The following is a 19716-nucleotide window of genomic DNA, read 5'->3' as shown; positions in this document are numbered from 1 at the left end:
ACGAAGGCATGAACAAGGGTAGCCACATCCCCTGAGCCTGTAAAGAGGCTTTGTCCATGGGTTTCTCAACAGTGACAGATCTTACTCAACTCACAGTGGGGTACGTCCAGATAAACTCATCATTAATGGAAAATATAAGTCCAAAATGCATTTAATGCACCTACCCTACCAAACATCATAGCTTAGCCTTTTAGTATATATGCTAGTATATGAGCACCATAGCTTAGCCTTAAATGTGTTCAGAATACTTATATTAATCTACAATTGGCTAGAATCATCCAACACAAAGCCTATTTTTATAATAAAGTGTTAAATAGATCATGTGACTTAACTGAATACTGTACTGAAAGTAAAAAACAAAAAACCACACACAGTATGGCTGTAACTGTATCAGTGGTTTACACTCAGCATCCCGTGGCTGACTGGGGGGCTGAGACTCCCTGCCACTGCCCAGCGCCAGGAGGTATACAGTATATTGCTAGGCCAGGAAAAGATCAAAATGCAAAGGTTTCTACTGAATGCCTATTGCTTTTGCACCATCCAAAAAAACAAAAAAATTGTAAATCAAACAGTAAGTAGGGACCCTCTGCATTGACATTTTGGGGGAGAGAGGCTGTCCTGCGTTTTGTCCTGGCTGCTGATAGCACATCCTGCCCCCCAGTCCCAGTCCTGACAATCAAAAATGTCGCCAGACCCTGCCACATGACCCCTAGGGGACAAAATCGCCCGGGACTGAAAACCACCGTGCTGGAGGCAGGCCGACCTGCTGCGGGTCCCAGGAGGGTGGGATAACCACCCTCCCAGGTTCTGCCCTATAGGCTTCTCCTAGCGCACAGAATATTCAAGCTGCAGAGCCTTCGAAGGCGGGGCTTATGCAGATGAGCGGCAGGCTTGGCTGAGAGGTGGGTTTATGCAGATGAGGGGGCGGTGCCTACATGTTGATGATCTGGGCCGGCTGCCGCCGCTGCTGGGAGACTAGCGGTCCCGCTGCGGTCTGGACAGAGGTGGCATCTCTCTTCTACCACCGCTCCTCGTCCCCGGGTCCCTATCCTCCGAGGACCGCCCTCGACCTTCACCTTCACTTATTTTCCCGTCCTCCTCCCCGCGCCAGGGACCCCGTATCCGAATATCTGCACTCGTGCCGCCCCCCGCGTTCCTCCCCTCCCGCCGCAAACCCCGCGACCTCCAGCAGCCCGCCCCCGCGGGCCCGATCCTGCCCGGCGGCTCCCGCCGCATCCTGCTCAGCCCTCCCGCTCTCCCGGGGCTTACGCCACTACACCCCCCGCCGTCCGACCGGGGCTTCCCGGTTCCCAGCTCCTCCCGCCCCCTTAGAGCCCCCTCCCCCGCCCTGGCCAGCTGACATGCAGGTGTCTATCGCGTGTACCGAGCAGAACCTTCGCAGCCGGAGCAGTGAGGACCGTCTGTGTGGACCCCGGCCGGGCCCCGGGGGCGGTAATGGAGGTCCGGTCGGCGGGGGGCATGGGAACCCTCCGGGGGGAGGAGGGTCGGGCCCCAAGGCCCGGGCCGCACTGGTCCCCCGACCCCCAGCGCCCGCTGGGGCCCTCCGAGAGAGCACCGGCCGAGGCACTGGCATGAAATACAGGTATGGGGGTGGCCGAGCAACCCACCCCAGCTGCTCCCCTTTCCTGACCCCTGAGGCTTCCTGGGATGCCGCCAGGACCCCCTCCATCTGCGTCCCAGCTCATTCTATCTCTTCTTCCCATCACCGGGGGACTCCCTTACTTACTCCCTCTCTTTGTCTCCGTGGATACCCCTGACTAGGAGAAAATCAACTTTACCAAGGTTGACTGTCAGAGAGCCGGGGGATGCTCCTGAGCTTGCCTCCTTATCCCCAGGAGGGCCAGGGATGCACAGATCTCCAGGCTGGGCCCCTTCTGGGATGGAGTGTCCTTGGGTCGGTGTCCTGGGAAGAGGCAGGGAGGAAACAGCTTCTCACTCTGGCCTGCTTGGGATACCTGACCCAGATACTGCCCTCACCTGCCCCAAGGGCAGGTCTCCTGGGACCTTTCTTGGTAGGGAGGGGAAGGGGGCTCTTGGAACATTAGACTTCATCTCTCAACCCCATGCTGAGGGACAGAGGCCTGGCGGAGAAGGTGGGCTGAACTGTAACCGACTTTCTTAGAACCACTGGGCTCTCAGACTTGCATAAGGGAGGGAGGGAGGGGCTCCTGCTTGGGAGTGAGCAGAGGTCACTGATCTGACCTGACTCTGCCCCTTGAGAAATTAGATCTCCTTCATGTGTTGGCTCTGATTGAGAAACTGAGCCAACTCCCTGGGTGAGGAAGCCTGGGGAAGAGGGAGGAGGCTCTCTGGGTCAGAGACAGACTCCACAAGCCCGCAGGAGTGGAGGGAGTGGACAGAGAAAGAGGGAGAACTGGCCTTTCCCAACCCCAAACTCCACACACCCCAGAGGTGACTCTAACACAGAAGAGACCCCACCAAAAGAAACCTGAGCCAGGTAGCACACCACCAATGTGATAGGAGGGAACAGAGGCACTGGACATGGGCTCCAGAGTCATTTACTCATTCATTTGCACTATGGGCATAGCAATGACCAACTTGGGAGGCCCACGGGGTCTAGTTCCTTTGAACTGAGATACCAGAGGGCTTCTGATTCTGGAAGGAGAGGAGCTGGGGGCTGATAGTCTCTGTCCTTAATGGAGGCTCCACCCTTTCCTGCTGCTTCTGTATCCTGCAGGAACCTAGGAAAGTCTGGTCTTCGAGTATCCTGTCTTGGCCTAGGTAAGTTAGAAAGCAGAGGAATTGGGGTGGGGACATTCGTGGCTTGTGTCCCCCCCTCCCACGGTCACATGCCTGGTTTCTTTCTCCCTTGCAGGCACCTGGGTCACATTTGGTTCTCAAATCTCAGATGAGGTATAAGTGATGGGACCTAGAAGCAGGGTGAGGGGGTGTGAGGGAACCAGAGAAGAGGGAAGTGGATTTGGAGACACGTTTGGACAAGGCACAGAGAATGGGGGGCCTGAGGCTGGTGGGTGGGGGAAAGGGATAATGTAGAGGTCAAGGCCAAAGTGCAGTGGGGCTGGAGTGCAGAGGGTCCCTGAGGATCAGTGGCTGATCTTCATCTATTTCTGTCACCTCCCTAGACAGCAGAGGACGTGCTGACAGTGGCCTATGAGCATGGTGTAAACCTGTTTGACACGGCTGAAGTGTATGCAGCGGGGAAGTAAGGACCAGGGTGAAAGAGCCAAGTGACATTTGGAAAGCTTCTTATTTTCCCTCTAGAGAACCCTGGGAACTCTGGGAACACCAAGTTCTGACCCTTCAGCTGATAGGCCCCCAAGGCACTCTAGGAATTGTAAACCCAACATTGGTCCCTCTTCAGTTTAGAGGACAAAGAGCATTCTGTGCAGTCAAAATAAAATAAAGCTAACAAATATATCCTGGGCATCAGTGATGTGCCACAATGTAAAGATTCCAAAGCTGAATTTTCAAACTTTGCATACCTACAGCTTCACGCTGGGTACTCCCAAACCCAGCCAAAACCTAGGATGACCTTTCCCTGCTGTTTCTCCATCTGGCAAACTCTTCTGCTCATCTTCAACACTTGGCCCAATGTCAGCTCCTTCAAGAAGCCTTTGCCCAGCTCCCCAAATTGGTCATCACCCACCTCAGCTCCTAAAGCATTTTACACTGCCCTCTGACACACCATCTGCCAATGATGGCTAATGTTGATTGGCTAATGTAGCCATGTTTGCTGCTCAACTGGGAGGGTCCTCCTTCCACAGAACTTGTCTTGCTCTTCCCCATGTCACCTAAGTACCTACACAGAGCGGAGCACAGAGCAGGCACTGCTTGTGGGATGACAACACGCCCCCCACACACACACACCCCAAGCTCATAGTTGAAGTGGTTAAACAAACTGAAAACACAGGGAGATAGGTTAAGTAATAGGAAACCTTCAGTGACTATCCACCATAACAACCTGAGACCTGTCACATGTTAGCTCCTAAGTGCCAAAAAAATTGAGCCCACAGCAGCTATGCAAGGAGCTGAGCACAGACTGTGACAATCAGAGAACATTTTCAATAAAAAGGGGCAGAATCCAAGCTAAGCTTTGGAGGATGTGTGGGATTTTGCAGAGACTCAAGAGAAGGGGAAGGGCAAGGTGGATGGTTGGAACCAGACTAGACAATGCAGTGTCCTCCCCCCTACATTCATCTGTCCCTATGCCCTCATATTCTAACCCTTTGACACCCAGAAGAGAGCTTGGTGTGTAGTTGAGGTACAATTTACCGAATGAATGAAAAGTTTATAGGACTTCACCCCAAGTTCTGGGAACCCCTTATTTTGTCCAGGATGGGTCTGACAGCCCAATGGGTTCCTGGTGGATGGTCTGCTTTATGAGAGAGGAAATGGGTTGAAGAGGTGGGGAGGAGGGGAAGTAACTGATCCACCTTGGAGGGTCAGTGCTTCCTTGTCTTATTTCCAGGGCTGAAAGAATGCTAGGCAACATCCTCAAGAGCAAAGGATGGAGGTGAGACTGTGGTTGGAGGGGTCGTTGGGGAAATAGTCATCCCGAATTCCTTTTCTTGGTTTTCCTTTTGTCTCTTTTTCCAGGAGGTCAAGCTATGTCATCACCACCAAGATTTTTTGGGGAGGACAGTAAGTGGCTGCCACACTCTATTTGGGGAGAGCTACAGAAAATGTGTGAAAGCACATGGGAGAGGTGTGTGGACAGCTGCCACCCCAGGCGTGTGTCCTGCCCGTGAGGACCCATGCAATCCCAGCTCCTCGTGGCACCAGGCCAGCCCTGGTCCCCTATCTTTTCATTTTTCTGCAGGGCAGAAATGGAGCGAGGCCTGAGCCGCAAGCACATCATTGAGGGTAAGAGTTAGGGGCTAGGTACAGAAGCCAGAAGAGTTGGGAACACCCTCTGAACCTTTGCATTGGAGGCTTTGAAGAGGGAGTCTGGGAGTTATGTGGCTGTGGCAAGGGGGCAATGTCTGAATTCTCAGCAAAGGGAATCTGAAGTATTGACCTTTCTCCCCCACCCCTGCCCCAGGCTTGCAAGGATCCCTGGACCGCCTCCAGCTGGGATACGTGGATATCGTCTTCGCCAACCGTTCAGACCCCAATAGTCCAATGGAGGGTAAAAGCAGCACCTCAACCCTGACCGTCCTTCAAAATGGCAGTTCCTCAAACATTCAGCAGGAAGCCAGCTCCTGCTCAGGAGGCCTCCCAGCCTCCACGGTGGAGGCTCAAGACCCCAGGTCTTGGACAGGGAGGGAGGTGAAGAGCAGATGCTCATCTCTCTGGTTACACAAAGATGCCTGGGGTCTTGGCATGGCCTGCAGAGGTCTACCGACCTGGTGCCCTAGATGCCAGGGGGGTCTGACAGGTTTGCTCTCTCTCTCCCATGTGCCTAGAGATTGTCCGAGCTATGACCTATGTCATTAACCAGGGCCTGGCCCTCTACTGGGGGACATCCCGATGGGGAGCTGCGGAAATCATGGTGAGTGTGCTGTCCCACTTGCCCCTGCCCCACAACCGGCTCCTGCTTTTCACTCTAAAACCCACTCTACTGCGGGGGTAGGGAAGGGTGTGGAATAAAGTGTGAAAAGTGCTCTGACCCCCCCCCCCCCCATCTCTTCCTCGCCCCCAAACTAGGAGGCCTACTCCATGGCCAGACAGTTCAATCTGATTCCTCCTGTGTGTGAGCAAGCTGAGCACCATCTGTTTCAGAGAGAGAAGGTGGAGATGCAGCTGCCAGAGCTCTACCACAAGATCGGTTCGTAGCCCCCTATACCCTACCTTTCCTTTGGCCTATTGGTCACCTGGATCCCAATCTCCACAATCCAATTCATCTTAGGTGTTGGCTCAGTGACCTGGTCCCCTCTGTCCTGCGGCCTCATCATTAGCAAGTATGATGGGCGGGTCCCAGATACCTGCAGGGCCACCATCAAGGTGAGATTTGGGGGCTCAGGATGGCAGGAGGGGCTATCTGGGCAGCTCTCTCTCAGGGGGGAGTGCTGATTCTCCTTGGCCCGCAGGGCTACCAGTGGCTCAAGGACAAAGTACAGAGTGAGGGCGGCAAGAAGCAACAAGCCAAAGTCCTAGACCTTCTTCCCATTGCGCACCAGCTGGGCTGCACTGTGGCGCAGCTTGCAATTGGTGAGACACTGCCAGCCCCTGGACCCTGCGGGGGTCCTCATCTCCTGCAGGGACACCCCCAAACCCAAGACCGATTTGTCCCTAGGGAGGACTTCCTCAGTGGCACTTCTGAAAGTGTGGGTGCTTGGTGTTCCCATCAATCCCCTTTCTTCTCTCCTCTGGCCGCAGCATGGTGTCTCCGCAGCGAGGGTGTCAGCTCGGTCTTGCTGGGGGTGTCAAGTGCAGAGCAGCTGCTAGAACACCTGGGGGCCCTGCAGGTGAGCTAAGGACTCAGAGGCAGAGCCCATACCGGTCCCCTTCCCCATCAGTCAGGGCCTCGCTGTCCAACTGGCATGGCCTTGGGACCTTCAACCACTACGTCCCAAGGAGGAGAGGTCCCGGGGGCGACAAGGCAAGACTCTGTTCCAGTCCCCCACTCCCACCTCCGACCCCGCTGCGCTGCTCCGGGGCCCTGGAACCCCACGTCCTGTTTAGTAGAGCCAGCCTGTGCCGCTCTTTCCTCCAGGTGCTAAGCCAGCTGACGCCGCAGACGGTGATGGAGATAGATGGACTCTTGGGGAACAAACCGCATACCAAGAAATAGTCCGTCGGGGGGCACAGGCACCCGCAGCGGGGCCGCCTCACTCGCCCAGAGCGCTTCCCCGCGGCCACCCCGCCTCCCGCCGCGTCCCCCCCTGCCCCGCGGCCAGGGAGGCTCCACCCCTAATGAGTCCCGGCTTCCAGTAGCGATGCGCATGAACAAAGCCATATCCTCCCGCAGTGGGGCTCCAGAGGAAAAGTAGTGCGCCGCCCCCCAACCCCCTCCTCCGCTGCGCTCTTCCAGGCCTTCCTGCTAATCCCAGGCATGAGCTTCCGGGCTGTCCCCTCTCTGCCCTTTGGTCTCGTTTCCTTCTCCCTTCCCCTAATCGCTGAGGCCCCGGGGGGGGGGGGGGGGGGGGGGTAAAAAAGAAACCACAAAAAACAGGGCAGATACAGGAAACATGCACATTACCTCAAAAGTGGCCCTAGAGATGTCATCAAGGGGTGATAATCTAATAAGAAGTGAGTTGCGACGTCATCTGGGACCAAGGAGCCGGGGCTCTAGCGTTATTCTGTACAAAGGCAGCCAGGCTGGTCCTGGCAGGAAGTAAATGACAGTTTTGAGGGACCCTGCCTCCCCGTAGAAGAAGGTGAAGGGGAGCTTGAAAGTAGCACTAGTATCAGTCAATACTTTGTTCTTGCCAAGAGGGGACATGGAGGGAAATGCAGTGACACACTGAGGCAGAGTGAGGTAGAGTGGTTCTTGAGGTGGCCTTGGGGAAAGAGTTGGGCTGTGCTTTGCAGGACATGGTGACAGCCTTTAAGGGCAGGGCAGAGACCTGGGGCTGGCATAAAAATGCCAGCCTGGAGCAGGATTTCCTACCTAGCAGTGGATGACTGCAGTTTTCCTCCTGGCAATAATCTTTTAAAGCAATAATGCCGGCCCCTTTTCTGTAAGACTTTCCAGGGAACTGTAAATAAAAATCTCAGCTTGATCCTCAATAACGTGTCTGAAATTGTGGGGTTGGGAGGTTAGGACCTCGGTCTCGGATAGCTGGACCTCGGCTAGCTCCCTGCCATTAGAAAGCTCCAGTACTTGCTTTCTCTCCACTGACCAAGGCACCGTGTTACCCATCACTGCCCTCACTGAGGACCCAGGCCCCAAGGGCCACAGGCTTTAGAGGCCAGAGATCTGGCTCCATTGTTTGGTTGCTCTTCCCTCTGACAACTTTGCCTTTTTTTTTTTTTTTTTTTTAAGATTTTATTTATTTATTCATGAGAGACACAGAGAGGCAGAGACATAGACAGAGGGAGAAGCAGGCTCCCTGCAGGGAGCCTGATGTGGGACTTGATCCTGGGCCGGGGATCATGCCCTGAGCCAAAGGCAGATGCTCAACCGCTGAGCCACCCAGGTGCACCCCCCCACCTTTTTTTTTTTTTTTTTAAGATTTTATCTACTTACTCATAAGAGATACAGAGAGGGAGGCAGAGACACAGGCAGAGGGAGAAACAGGCTCCCTACCAGGAGCCAGATGCAGGACTTGATCCCAGGACCCCGGAATCATGCCCCTGAGCTAAAGGCAGATGCTCAACCACAGAGCCACCCAGGTACCTGCCTTTGTTTTAAGTTATATGGGTCACACTTCTTGGCCCATACTTCTCAGTTCCCTTTTCCAGATACCCACACAGACGCCAGGCAACTCTTGGGATGGTCATCTTGTGTAGCTGAGTGGGAGGGGCCATTCTGAAGTTGAAGCCTTGGGATTTGGTGAAGGAGACATAAGCTGAAAACTGGTCTGTGGCTGAGATGATCCAGAGGGAGGGAGGGAGGGGAAGGAAAACGTGAGACCAGTGAAAGATGGGCTGTGAGGGTGGCAGAAAAGCAGACTCCAGCAGGGTTATGTCAAGATACCACCCCTTAATCTTCCCTAAAGGACTCTGATTTCCCTGGGACACAGAGTGGGTGGAAAGTTACAAGCTTTAAAGATCGAGACACAGGAGGATGCGCTCTGCCTTCCTTAAAATACAACCTCTCCATCTCCCTTCCACCCGTCCTCACCCTTCCTTGATCCTGAAACTGGGAGAGCAGCGTAAAACCAATTTCCAAAAGGAGAAAAGTCAGCAGTCTGACATTTGCTGGCTGGCAACCAACTGGATCAACTAATGATACTTCCATCCACTCCTAACATCTCCCACTCGTTTTGGAAGACTGTGGAGGAAACGAGGTAAATGTGTGACTAAACTATGATTAGTTATTCTGTAACAAGCATACAAAAATTCATAAATTCAAAATAGTATTCCCTTTAAATGGTTACCTTGGAGGAATATTCTTTTAATAGATATTTCTCCTCCCAACCTCGCTCATTAAAAAAAAAGTCCTCTAAGAAATTACCTTCAGAGGCTGTTTGTAAAGCCTTGGTAAGAACCTTCCTTTATAGTCACACTTCATTTAACGTATTTATCACCCATCTTGTTCATTAACTTAACAAGTATTTATTTACTGAGTCCTACTGTGGTATGGCACAGAGACACAGTGGTGAACAAAATCAGACTCAGAACAACCTTTGTGGAGTTTACAGATGGGAGAGACAAATAACATCGAGCAAACACATTTACTTACATTGTCCAAAGTCCAGAAGCAAGCATGTGCTGCTTGCTACCAGTCTACAGTGGCATCTGACTTGGCCAGGCTGCACACTGTGGTGACGGATCAGCAGGTGTTAATAAGGTGAAAACAAGACGGTGAGGGGAAGAGTGGCACTTGGAAGTTTTGTGGCAGAAGGGAACACTCACCAAAAGTCTCCAAAGCTAGAGGGTCTAAGGAGAGCATAGAAGCAGAATGGGAGATGTGGGTAATTCAGAACATACAGGACCTTATAGGGCAGTTTGGGATATTCTCTTTATCCTAAGGGCAACAGGAAACCTTCTACATTGGTTATTCAGTGATACCTACAAACCACCCCAGAAATTTAGTGGCTCAAAACAACTTTTTAAAACTTTAGTTTTTCTGTATTGTCCTGTGGTTTGGCCAGTTCCTCTGCTCTTTTCACCTGGGCTAAATCATGTGGCTGGACTAAGCTGGCAGGTCAGTTGAGTGGGAAAGTCAGATGGCCTCACTGTACATCTGGCCATAGGCTGGGACTCCTCAGTTCTCCATGTAGCCCTGTGTGCTGGTAAATTCCCTTACATAATAGACTCAGGGCAGTGATCCAAAGGGATGAAGGCAGAAGCTGCAAGGTCCCTGAAGGACCATGCCCCAGAACTCATACGATATCACCTCTGCCACGTTCTGTTAGTCACAGGAAGTCACAAGGCGAGCCCAGATTCAAGGATAGGGAAACACCTGGAGGCTGAGAAAAATTAAGGCCATTCCACCTCAAGTTTAGCATTAGCACAAGTACAGCCATTATGTAGGTCCCTGGGAATAAGAGCTGAACTTTACAGGAAAAACTGCAGATTGTCCTAGGCAGGGAATCCCATATCGGAAAGACAATAAAGCTCAGAATGCCCTCGGCAGAGAATCCCATATCGGAAAGACAATAAAGCTCAGAATGCCCTCGGCAGAGAATCCCATATCAGATCTTAAGAAACTCCCCCACCCTTTCCCCCATATCGGAATGGAAAAAATTCCTCCACCCCTTCTGAAGATCCCCTAGACCAGCCCATGCTGCAACCCGCTTCGGGATCCAAGTCTCTGCTCTGCTGTGTGGAGTATACTTGGACCCAAGCTCAAACTTGTAAATAAATCCTCATGTACTTGCATCGGCGTTGGCTCCTTGGTTTCTCGGATTCGCAATCTTGGGCACAACAAACAGACCCCAATTCTTTAAGAAAAAAATTTTTTTTAATTTATTATTTATGATGGTCACACAGAGAGAGAGAGAGAGAGAGAGAGAGAGAGAGAGAGGGGGGCAGAGACATAGGCAGAGGGAGAAGCAGGCTCCATGCACCGGGAGCCTGATGTGGGATTCGATCCTGGGCCTCCAGGATCGTGCCCTGGGCCAAAGGCAAGCGCTAAACCGCTGCGCCACCCAGGCATCCCAGACCCCAATTCTTGATGGAAGAAGCAGCAAAGTTGCATGGCATAGGAATTTGGGGCTACTAAACTATCACCACATTAAAAGATCTTATTTTATTTTATTATTTTTTAAAATTTATTTTTTATTGGTGTTCAATTTGCCAACATATAGAGTAACACCCAGTGCTCATCCCATCAAGTGCCCCCCTCAGTGCCCATCACCCAGTCACCCCCACCCCCTGCCCACCTCCCTTTCTACCACCCCTAGTTTGTTTCCCAGAGTTAGGAGTCTCTCGTGTTCTGTCTCCCTTTCTGATATTTCCCACTCATTTTTTCTCCTTTCCCCTTTATTCCCTTTCACTATTTTTTATATTCCCCAACATTAAAAGATTTTAAACAGGAATGGAAGTGGTGTGTGGTAGAAGCTGGTCGGGCTTGAGATCTGGAAAGATCACTGGGAGCAGTGTAGAGGGAAGCCAGCAGAAGGCCAGAATGGCCATGGACAGACTGGTGAAGAGGGTCCTACCAGGGTCTAAGCAAGAGATGATGGCAGCCTAGATTGGGATGGTGTACTGGAGGTGAAGAAGAGTAGGCGGAGCAGGGAAACATTTAGGAGGCAAGATGAACGGGGCTTGCTGAGAAGTCGGTAAGGAAGGTGACAGTGTGGGGGGCTGGTGATCAAAGATGACTTTAGTTTCTGGAGCTGGGTAGATAGTGAAAGAGGTGGGAAATGCTGGAAGAGGTGCCAACTTGGGACAAGGAGACCATCACTTTGGGTTCCTGAAGACAGACAAGAAACGAAGGTCTGGAGCTCAGAGAGGCTTTGGCTATCAAACACTTTGGGAACATCTATATAATCACATGTACCCTAAAAGTTTAAGATGTAATAATCAACCAAAGATATTAGAAAATGTGAGGACAGGGTACCTGGGTGGCTCAGTCGGTTAAGCATCAGCCTTTGGCTCAGGTCATGGTCTCATAGTCTCAGGGTCACAGGGTGGTGGGATCAAGCCCTGTGTCGGGCTTCCTGACCCATGGGGAGTCCGCTTCTTCCCTCTTCCTCTGCTCTCACCCTGCTCATTCTCTCTCTGTGTCTCAAATTTAAAACCTATAAATACATAAAGATGTGAAGAGACCTCTGAACAGCATTCCAAAGTTCCCAAAAAGTTTTGAGTTATGACAGCATCGCTGGCATACGTAGATAGCTTCCCTCATGTGACCATGAAGACAATGCAACTCAGAAGTTCTGAACTATTCGCTTTCAAACAGTGGTATGCCTCCTTGCAAAAGATTATCCTCTAGGGTCGTAACAATCTAGTTAAAAAAACAAAATCAGCTCTGTGCTGCCTGTTAAAAGCCAGCAATGCCATGCGTGTAGAGAAGCCCACCCTGTATTGATCAAAAGAGACAGGTACGAAGAAGTGAACACAATATAGGCTGGGGACACGATAAAAACAGCGAACACATGGTGCTAGCTGGTGTAGGTCAGGCTCCATTCTGAGTACTTTGTCTCACATAAGCTCATTCAATCCTATTATTATCCACATTGTACAGACCAGGAAACCAACCAGCCCAGAGAAGTTAGGTAACTTGCTCAGGGTGTCACAACTCCTGAGTGCTGGAAGGCTAGGATTTGAACTCCAGCCAGCTGGCCAGAGTCTGCCCTACTGCCTCCCACCACAGAACCATGCCTACAGGTCCAGGAAAGGAAGATGAGGAGCCAGCTGGAGATAGGTGTGGTACCACAAGGGCATGTGGGCTGTGTTATGTCCTGTTTACCTGTGGGGGAAGTCAGACCCCTGAGTCAGAGCTCCAGCTGGGCTGCTTTGCTGAAACCATCAGGGTGTGTGGGTGTCCGGGCCTGGCTTCTCCGGAAGGAAAGGATTCCCAGCATTCTTGGGAGGAGGGCCAACTATGGTCCTGGCATCCAAGTGCCTCCACAGGCTCAGAGGTCAGGTGAGATGTGAAGTTTGGGAATGTGTTCAGGAAGCTAGCCTCAAGAAAACGCAGGGAGGGCGCATGTAATATAGCAAGCAGTGGGCTGCAGCCGTGCCGATGTCCAGGGGCCCACCAAAGCTTGGGCAGCCTGGGCAGCCTGGACAGAGCCTTCCGCCGTAGGCAGTGTGTCTGAGTGGGGCTGTGATGAAGCGTAGGCCTCCGAACCAACAGGCCCGGTGGGCTGCGGGCGGCCAGGGCTGGGGTGCTGCGGCAGGAGGCTGGAGACTTGCACACAGGCTCCAGGAGCACCGGCTCGGGGCTCGGGTCGACGAGGGAAGGCGTGGAGGGTGTGAGGGGCCGTACGGGCCGTGCACTACCCCGGACGCCTACTCCGCTCCGCTCCACGAGCTCCGGCGTCGGGGGGCATCCCAGGCCTCGGGCCTCCACGCCCCCACGCGTGCCTCAGCGGGGAGCGGCGCGACCGCGTGACTCCTCGAGGGGCGGGCTCTCGCTCTTAAAAGGGGCCCGAGGCAGCGGCGCCCGCCCCAAGAGCCGACCCAGCCGCGGGGTGAGCGTCCCGTCCCGTCCAGCGAGTGCGCGCCGGGCACCATGCAGCTCTTGGTGAGGGTGCCGTCCGTCCCGGAGCGGGGCGAGCTGGACTGCAGCATCTGCTACCGGCCCTTCAACCTCGCGAGCCGCGCGCCCCGCCGCCTGCCCGGGACGGCGCGCGCCCGCTGCGGCCACACGCTCTGCACCGCGTGCTTGCGCGAGCTGGCGGCGCGCGGCGACGGCGGCGGGGCGGCCGCGCGCGTGGTGCGCCTGCGCTGCGTCGTCACGTGCCCCTTCTGCCGCGCGCCAACGCCGCTCCCGCGCGGCGGGGTCACGGAGGTCTCCGTGGACCGAGACTTGTGGTCGCGGCTGGAGGAGAGCGCGCGGGCCGAGCGCAAGCAGGATGAGGCGGGCGGCCCGGTGCCGGGAGGCGGCGACGCCCACGACGGAGACGAGAGCGAGGAGGAGGCGGGACCCAAGAGCGCGGGCTGGCGCGCGTTGCGGCGGCTGTGGGAGCGGGTGCTGGCGCCTGCGCGCCGCTGGCGGCGGCCGCTGCCTAGCAACGGTGAGGGGCCGGGGGGCCTGAAGGCGGGAGGGCAAGGTGGGCCGCCGGGGGACTTTGGGGGGTCGGGGCACCCAGGATCGCCAGGGGAGGTTTCCGGGATCGGAGTGTGGGGGGATGCCTGGGATCGCCGTGGGGAGGCTTTGGGGTCGGGGTGTAGGGGAGCGCCCGGGATCGCCAGAGAAGGCCGTGGGGTGTGTGTGTGGGGGCGCCCTAGGTCGGCAGGGGAGGCTGCGGGGACCGGGGCGGGGGGGTGCGTGGAGCACTTGAGGAAGCTTTCGGGGTAGGAGTGCAGGGGGCGGGGGGGGGGGAGGAGGAGGAGGCTGTGGGGACCGGGTGCGTGGGAAGCGACCCGGAATGCTTTTGGGGTCGAGATGCAGGGGGGCGCTTGGGGTCGCGGGGGGAGGCCGTGGGGTGTGTGTGCGGCGCCTGGTTTTGCCGGGGTAGGCAGCGAGTGGCGCGGTTGGGATGGGAGCGCCCGGGATCGCCAGCGCTGCCCCATGCCCCGCCGACACTGACCCTCCCTCTCTCCCCCAGTGCTATACTGTCCGGAGATGAAGGACCTGGCCCGCTTGAGCCGCTGCACGGTGTGACCACGGAGCCCGGTGGGCGCTGCATTTTCGGGGCGTGCTGGAGTGCAGGAGTGATGACAAGGCCACCCAGCGCCCATCCGGGGAATGGCGCTGCTGCAGGAGTTGAACCTAGGGCAGGAGGGGCCACCCTAGCCAATGGCCCCCTCCCGTGTACCTGCTGGACCAGCCTCCCCAGTCTTGTGTCTTCAGAGGGAGAGGCCTGGAGATGGTGGAGACGGGTCCTCATTCCCATGAGAAGGACAGAGTGTGTCCCTAGCCGTGACTCTGGCTTTTGTCCAGGGCAGCTCTGGGCAGTGGGAACAAAGGCCTCTTCTAGCAATTCTGTTAGTGGTTTGAAATTTTTTTAAAGATAGAACATGAGAAGAGGCTGATTTTTGTGTCATGTTAATGTCACTTCTGTGGCAGGTTAGAGAACTGAGAAAAAAATTTTTTTTCCAGTGCTGGTATGCCTGTCTCCCCAGACCTAGTAGTGTGTTCCTAAAATTATTAAGATGCCTCTGTTCCTCGTTTCATTTCACAATCTCCTTTCAACCTGTGAGGGCAGGTATCACAAGGTCCAGAGGGCATTCATCTGAAGCACCTAATTAGGGCCTATCAGGGATAGGAAAGCCATTTGGTATCACATTTTAATCTTTTGATATTATCTATATAATTACAGGGAAAGCATTGTTATTATGGAAAAAGATGCGTCTCATACAGATTTTTTTTCTTTTTTTAGAGTGAGCACAGGGGCAGGTACAGAGAGAAAGTGAGAGGAGCTCAGGCAGGCTCTTTGCTGAGCTGGAGCCGGACTCGGAGCTTAATGTCACAACCCTGAGATCATGACCTAAGCTGAAACCAAGAGTCGAAAGCTTGACCCACTCAGCCACCTTCCACCCAGGTACCTGTCATCCTCCAATTTTAAATTTGTGCTCCTTACTTGGACATCTCCTACTGTAATGCCATGGATTCTATTTTAAAATCCTATAAACATCTCAATGTAGTTATAGTTTTAGTCTAGGAGCCGCAGCAGCATCACTGCAATTATAAGATCTCAGGATCCCACTTCAGACTCCTCTGAGTTTTCACAAGAATCCCAGGTGATCTGTGTGCACATAAACATTTAAGCATCACTGATTCAGGTCCTGGACTTGCTGGGATGTCACCTTCTGTGGGTAGTATATTTAACACTAGTTGGTATAAAGGATATAAACTCTATTGGAAGTTGTAAAGGACGTTCTATTGCTAAAGAAATCTGTATGTATGTGTGGCTTATTTATTGTGTGACCTTTTCCTGAATTACAAATGTGAATTTATGAAATATAAAACTCAATTTTTATAACCATATTTTGGTATTTTTCCTGTGTTTTGTCTCAACATCGATGTTCCCTCTTTGGGGAGAACTTTCTCAGTATTCCACGGAGTGTGGCCCCTTCCCTCACAGGTCCTGTTACAGAATGAATGCCTTGTTTTATAACCCGATAGCACGTGTTTTGTGGGCAGAAGCTCCATGATCTCCAGGACAAATGGTAGTGTTTCACATGTAGTATGTACTTAATAAACGTTTGTTGGATTTAGTTTTTTTGATACACTAGCCCCTAAAACTAAGTGTCTGGTCCGAACCCTTGAGAAGCTCTGGTAGTGAACATCACGTGTCAAGTAAGTGTCTAACAGTTCACATCTTGGGCAAGTATGACCCCCCAACTCTACAAAAAACCAGCACGCTACTTGGAACCGAACCTGTGGAGCTGTACTGACCTCTACTGACTCTTGGGGGAACTAGGCAACTTGATGGAGGAAAAGATGATCAGACAAGGCCAAAAGGGAGGCAGCTAAGAATCCTGCCAGGCACCCTCCCCCTTTTCACCTCTTGCCTCGTGAGCCCCACCATGTTTCTGATCTCAGCCCTGGTGACTGGGTATCCTGCTGCTCCCTCCAACTCTACACTGAGTTCTTCACATTGGGGTTTGATGATCCAAGAAAAAAAACAGGAAGTCACAAGATTAAAAAAGAGATGGGTAAGGTGGAATGTCAGAAAGCAATACCCTTTCTTTCCTTATCCCCCCCCCCAAAACGGAGAACTCCCACCCCCCCCAAAAAAATTAACAGAGCACACAGAAAGGAAAGTATAATTTATATGTACAACCAATACACCTGATACAGAAGAGGGGATTGGGACAGCCCAGGAGTGGGTGCCAAGAGACCGGGAAAGGGGCAGCGGAGGGGAAGTGGGGGGTTCGCCATGCAAACTGCCACTCTCCCCAGCCCCTCCTGGGGAGGAGGACGTGCCCACGTCTCCCCAGCCTGCCCTCCACTACTTTGTTCTGGTCCCAAAGGCAAGGGAGTCCCCCAGCTAGGCCTCCCTGCCTGGTCCATTCAAAATTCAGTCAGTATCTAGGCCTTGGCGGGGAGGGAAGCGGGGGTAGGGTAGAAGTGCTCCCAGAACCTGAGCCCCAGAGCTGGGGCTCCCCCACATCTGGCCTGTAGCATTTTCTCCCACCCTTTCTAGGTTACCCGGTCCCTAAAACAGAGGAGCTCCTCTTTGGCTTGAGGGAGTATCACCCAACCATCACTCTCTTGGGGGCGGGGTGGTGGTGGTGGTGGTGGTGGTCCTTGGTCCCTAGGGAGAGGGAAGAGTCCCAACACAAGATGCCGGTACGCAGGAGGTAACTGAGCCAGTGAATGGCGCCTTTATTCGGAGGCTGAACAGCAACCGACTCCCTCCCTTATAACTGCTCCTCCCTCCTTTTGGGAAGAGGTAAGGGGAAGGAAACATGCAGCCACCCCTCTTCTTCCCTTCCTCCCTCTCTGAAGTCCCCCCTCCTCTCTTCAAAGCTCTTTGCCCCAACCAAGTTCCTAAGGTCCAGGCCAGGCTAATCCCCCAGGGTTGTAGATGGAGCTCAGCTGTAGATGGAGCTCGTATTGCAGGAGTAGAGACTGGGGGAGGCTCCACCGCTTTCCTCCCTCCACAACCACTTACTGGGAAGCTGTGTGTGTTTGGTGTGGGGGATAAAGATACTTGGAAGACCCTGCTCACCGCCCCCCACCCAGACCTCTTCTCACCAGCACAGGCTTCAAAACATGGTGGGAAAGGTGCACGGGAGTGGAGAGAGACAAGGGGCCCTTCCCGAAAAGAGGAGTTGTAGAGAGGGGCAGAAGGGCTCCTAGCCCAGAGGTGGCCCATGGGGTGGGGAAGGTGGAGGATTGGCAGCAGGTCCCAGAGCCTGAGCTGGGGGTCGACCTCGGGCACGGGGCCTGGGCGATGGGCAGGCCTGGGATCCAGTCAGTCGTCTATACAGATCACCTCCCCGGCTCGGGGCTCCTTCCGATCCAGCCCGTCTGACACCAGTGCCCCCACCATTTCCTTCTCCTTCTTCACCAGCACTGGAGGGCCGTTGGTGGCGGCTGTTAGGGAAGGGGGTAAGGAAGTGAATCCCTGACTCACTCCTAAACATCACGTCCTGTGCATAGTGTAGTACTGCTAGGTTGTCTCCTGCCACTTTTCCGTTCCCAGGGTAGCAGGAGTGGGAAGACCAGGGTGAACCCCTCTCCCTGAGGGTCCCCCTGTGCCTGTGATAGACCCCACGTGCCAACTCTCACCATACCCCCTCCTGATCTCATAGTCTCTTTCCTGGGGACAACCCAGATGGAGGAGGCTTAGGAAAAAGGTACCAGCCATACAGCCACTGACACCCTTGGGGCATTTTGGATGATGAGAATGGTAGAGAAGTCAGGGCTGTGAAGAACAAAGCCCAGAACAACTCTGTTCCCTAGAACCGTGGACGCTTATAAGGAAGTGACATAGGCTGGAAAGATAAAGGGCGGCTGAGCAGGGCTGAAGCTTGGAAAAGAGAGTTGGGAAAGGCAGAGAGTGGGAAGTCATCACCTGACCTGTGATGAAGGACCCGGCAGGCATCTGGCTGTAGTTGGCGCCTGCGGCGGCCAGGGCCCCGACGGGTGCGGCGCTGAAGGCCGCCCCGTACCCCGGAGGTGTAGCATAGGGCCCCGGGGGAAAGGCCTGGAAGAGAGAAGAGAGCAGAGCCATGTCAGAGGCTCCAGAGTCTGTGAGAGGAAGAAACTTAGGGGAAACTGGGGCCAGGCTGTACAGGCAGGGACACTGTACTGCCCTGTACAGGCAGGGACACTGGATGGTGAGGAGTGTGTCAGAGCAAGTCTCCACACTAAGGTGCTGGGAATGTGTGTGGGCGTGCATATGCATGTGTGTACAGAAGGAGGACTTTCAGGGACAACTAGAGTTAGGGGGAGGAGAGTTACCGGTGTGGGGTGAGGCTCCGTGCCCTTGCTGGCCAGCCGGCTGAGAATGCTGCGCTCGGACATCTGAAGGCGGGCTGCGATGGGGGGTATTCGGGACAGCGTGGCTGGCAGGCGGGTCACGTCCGCCTTCATGTCGCTCAGCAACTCCTCCAGCTGGTTCAGAACTGGGGCCCGGGCCACAGAGAAAGAAGGGCAAGAGAAAGACAGGGAAAAGGAGAGATGGAGCCAGGAAAAGAAAAGGAGTCAGATGGACAGACACAGAAAGGAGAGAGAGAGAGAGAGAGAGAGAAAGAGAGGAGAGAGAGGAGCACACAGATGTCAAAGAACCAGAGGCCAAGAAAATGCCAGAAGGAGGCAGAAAAAGTGACTCGGGGCAGAGGGGGGAGAAAGAAGAGGCAGAGACCAGATGAGCAGAGAATAGACAGAGAAAGAAGACAGGACAGGACACGGGAGGCGGGGGGACATTGGGAGACATGGGGCGGGGAGTTGTCAGAACATCCCATATTGCCAGAGTGACGTTTAGGGGGTGGGGATGATGGGGAGGAAATAGGAGATGTGGGAGGAGGTAAGTGGTGTCAAAGATTCCAGGAGTCAGGGTTTTCATATGTGAGGGGGAGGGAGGTTAGATGGTCAGCATCACAGATTCAGGGAATTAGAACAGGAATCAAAGGGGCCGGGAGTCAAGTCACTAGTCAGACAGGATTAGGTCGTTAGAGGGCTCTGGAGATCAATCTATCATCATCAGGATAAGAGGGTTTGAGAGGAAGGGTTGGGGGTCACAGGGAAGTTTCAGGGGGTAGGGTCACGGGGGTGAGATGGGGTAGTTTCTGCCTGGTGGGGCAAGTGAGATGGGGGGATGTGATTTGCAGGATGGGGGTAAGGATCTAGGAGGGGTCTATACGCAGGCCACGGCCCCGGAGAGGGTGCTACTAGCAGTATGGCAGGCGTGTGGGTCAACGAAGTTCCGCCCTGTGGAGGGGACGTGGCACAGTCTCACGGAGTCTGGGGAAGGCGGGGGGGAAGGTCCCTCTACCGGACACTGGCATGAACACTCTTAGGTACAGACAAGGGCAGCCTCGCACAAACCCAAGAAGCTAAAAACCACGGGGTGGCCGGGTGGGTTGGGTTGG

General features: G+C 54.1%; 4 protein-coding genes across 15 annotated transcripts in view; 2 read left to right on the top strand and 2 right to left on the bottom strand.

Moving 5' to 3' along the window:
• The window catches only part of CNTROB (centrobin, centriole duplication and spindle assembly protein), a 37760-nt gene extending 26125 nt beyond the window's left edge, over window positions 1-11635 (bottom strand). Inside the window, exon 1 of the mRNA XM_041770994.1 lies at window positions 11618-11635. The gene's annotated coding sequence lies outside the window, so the exon portion shown is untranslated. The remainder of the gene's footprint in view (window positions 1-11617) is intronic.
• Window positions 89-7674, top strand: KCNAB3 (potassium voltage-gated channel subfamily A regulatory beta subunit 3). Its single transcript, XM_041771000.1, has 14 exons — window positions 89-1603; window positions 2720-2763; window positions 2858-2895; window positions 3126-3205; window positions 4472-4516; window positions 4600-4644; window positions 4823-4866; window positions 5045-5131; window positions 5409-5494; window positions 5650-5770; window positions 5852-5946; window positions 6033-6153; window positions 6322-6410; window positions 6659-7674. Exons 1-14 carry the CDS (start codon window positions 936-938, stop codon window positions 6734-6736), a joined length of 1641 nt encoding a protein of 546 aa, XP_041626934.1. The 5' UTR covers window positions 89-935; the 3' UTR covers window positions 6737-7674.
• Window positions 11636-13020: 1385 nt separating the features above from the next.
• On the top strand, window positions 13021-15696 carry RNF227 (ring finger protein 227). Its single transcript, XM_041769896.1, has 2 exons — window positions 13021-13742; window positions 14277-15696. Exons 1-2 carry the CDS (start codon window positions 13238-13240, stop codon window positions 14330-14332), a joined length of 561 nt encoding a protein of 186 aa, XP_041625830.1. The 5' UTR covers window positions 13021-13237; the 3' UTR covers window positions 14333-15696.
• Window positions 15697-16428: 732 nt separating this feature from the next.
• CHD3 (chromodomain helicase DNA binding protein 3) overlaps window positions 16429-19716 on the bottom strand; it is a 25047-nt gene continuing 21759 nt past the window's right edge. For 11 of the 12 annotated variants that reach the window (XM_041771226.1, XM_041771225.1, XM_041771224.1 and 8 more), the window contains 3 exons: window positions 18587-18750; window positions 18203-18329; window positions 16429-17716 (listed from right to left, as the gene is read on the bottom strand). In XM_041771226.1, the coding sequence (XP_041627160.1) occupies window positions 17476-17716; window positions 18203-18329; window positions 18587-18750 (532 nt within the window). In that variant the 3' untranslated portion in view covers window positions 16429-17475. Of the gene's footprint in view, window positions 17717-18202; window positions 18330-18586; window positions 18751-18771; window positions 19556-19716 lie in introns of those variants that run through there. The other variant, XM_041771233.1, reaches the window with a different exon arrangement.

The sequence above is a fragment of the Vulpes lagopus genome, chromosome 10 (genome assembly GCF_018345385.1).
Source record: "Vulpes lagopus strain Blue_001 chromosome 10, ASM1834538v1, whole genome shotgun sequence".
Taxonomy (NCBI): Eukaryota; Metazoa; Chordata; class Mammalia; order Carnivora; family Canidae; genus Vulpes; species Vulpes lagopus.
Note: the sequence above shows the minus strand (reverse complement) of the source record. Positions and strands in the feature narration are given on the sequence as shown.

Excerpts from the sequence above, each read along its gene's own strand:
- KCNAB3 (XM_041771000.1), top strand. The coding sequence starts at position 936 with ATGTTGATGATCTGGGCCGGCTGCCGCCGCTGCTGGGAGACTAGCGGT. Across the intron at positions 5,495-5,649 it reads GGGGAGCTGCGGAAATCATG|GAGGCCTACTCCATGGCCAG; the intron begins GTGAGTGTGCTG and ends CCCCCAAACTAG. Across the intron at positions 5,771-5,851 it reads AGAGCTCTACCACAAGATCG|GTGTTGGCTCAGTGACCTGG; the intron begins GTTCGTAGCCCC and ends AATTCATCTTAG.
- RNF227 (XM_041769896.1), top strand. The coding sequence starts at position 13,238 with ATGCAGCTCTTGGTGAGGGTGCCGTCCGTCCCGGAGCGGGGCGAGCTG. Across the intron at positions 13,743-14,276 it reads GCGGCCGCTGCCTAGCAACG|TGCTATACTGTCCGGAGATG; the intron begins GTGAGGGGCCGG and ends TCTCTCCCCCAG.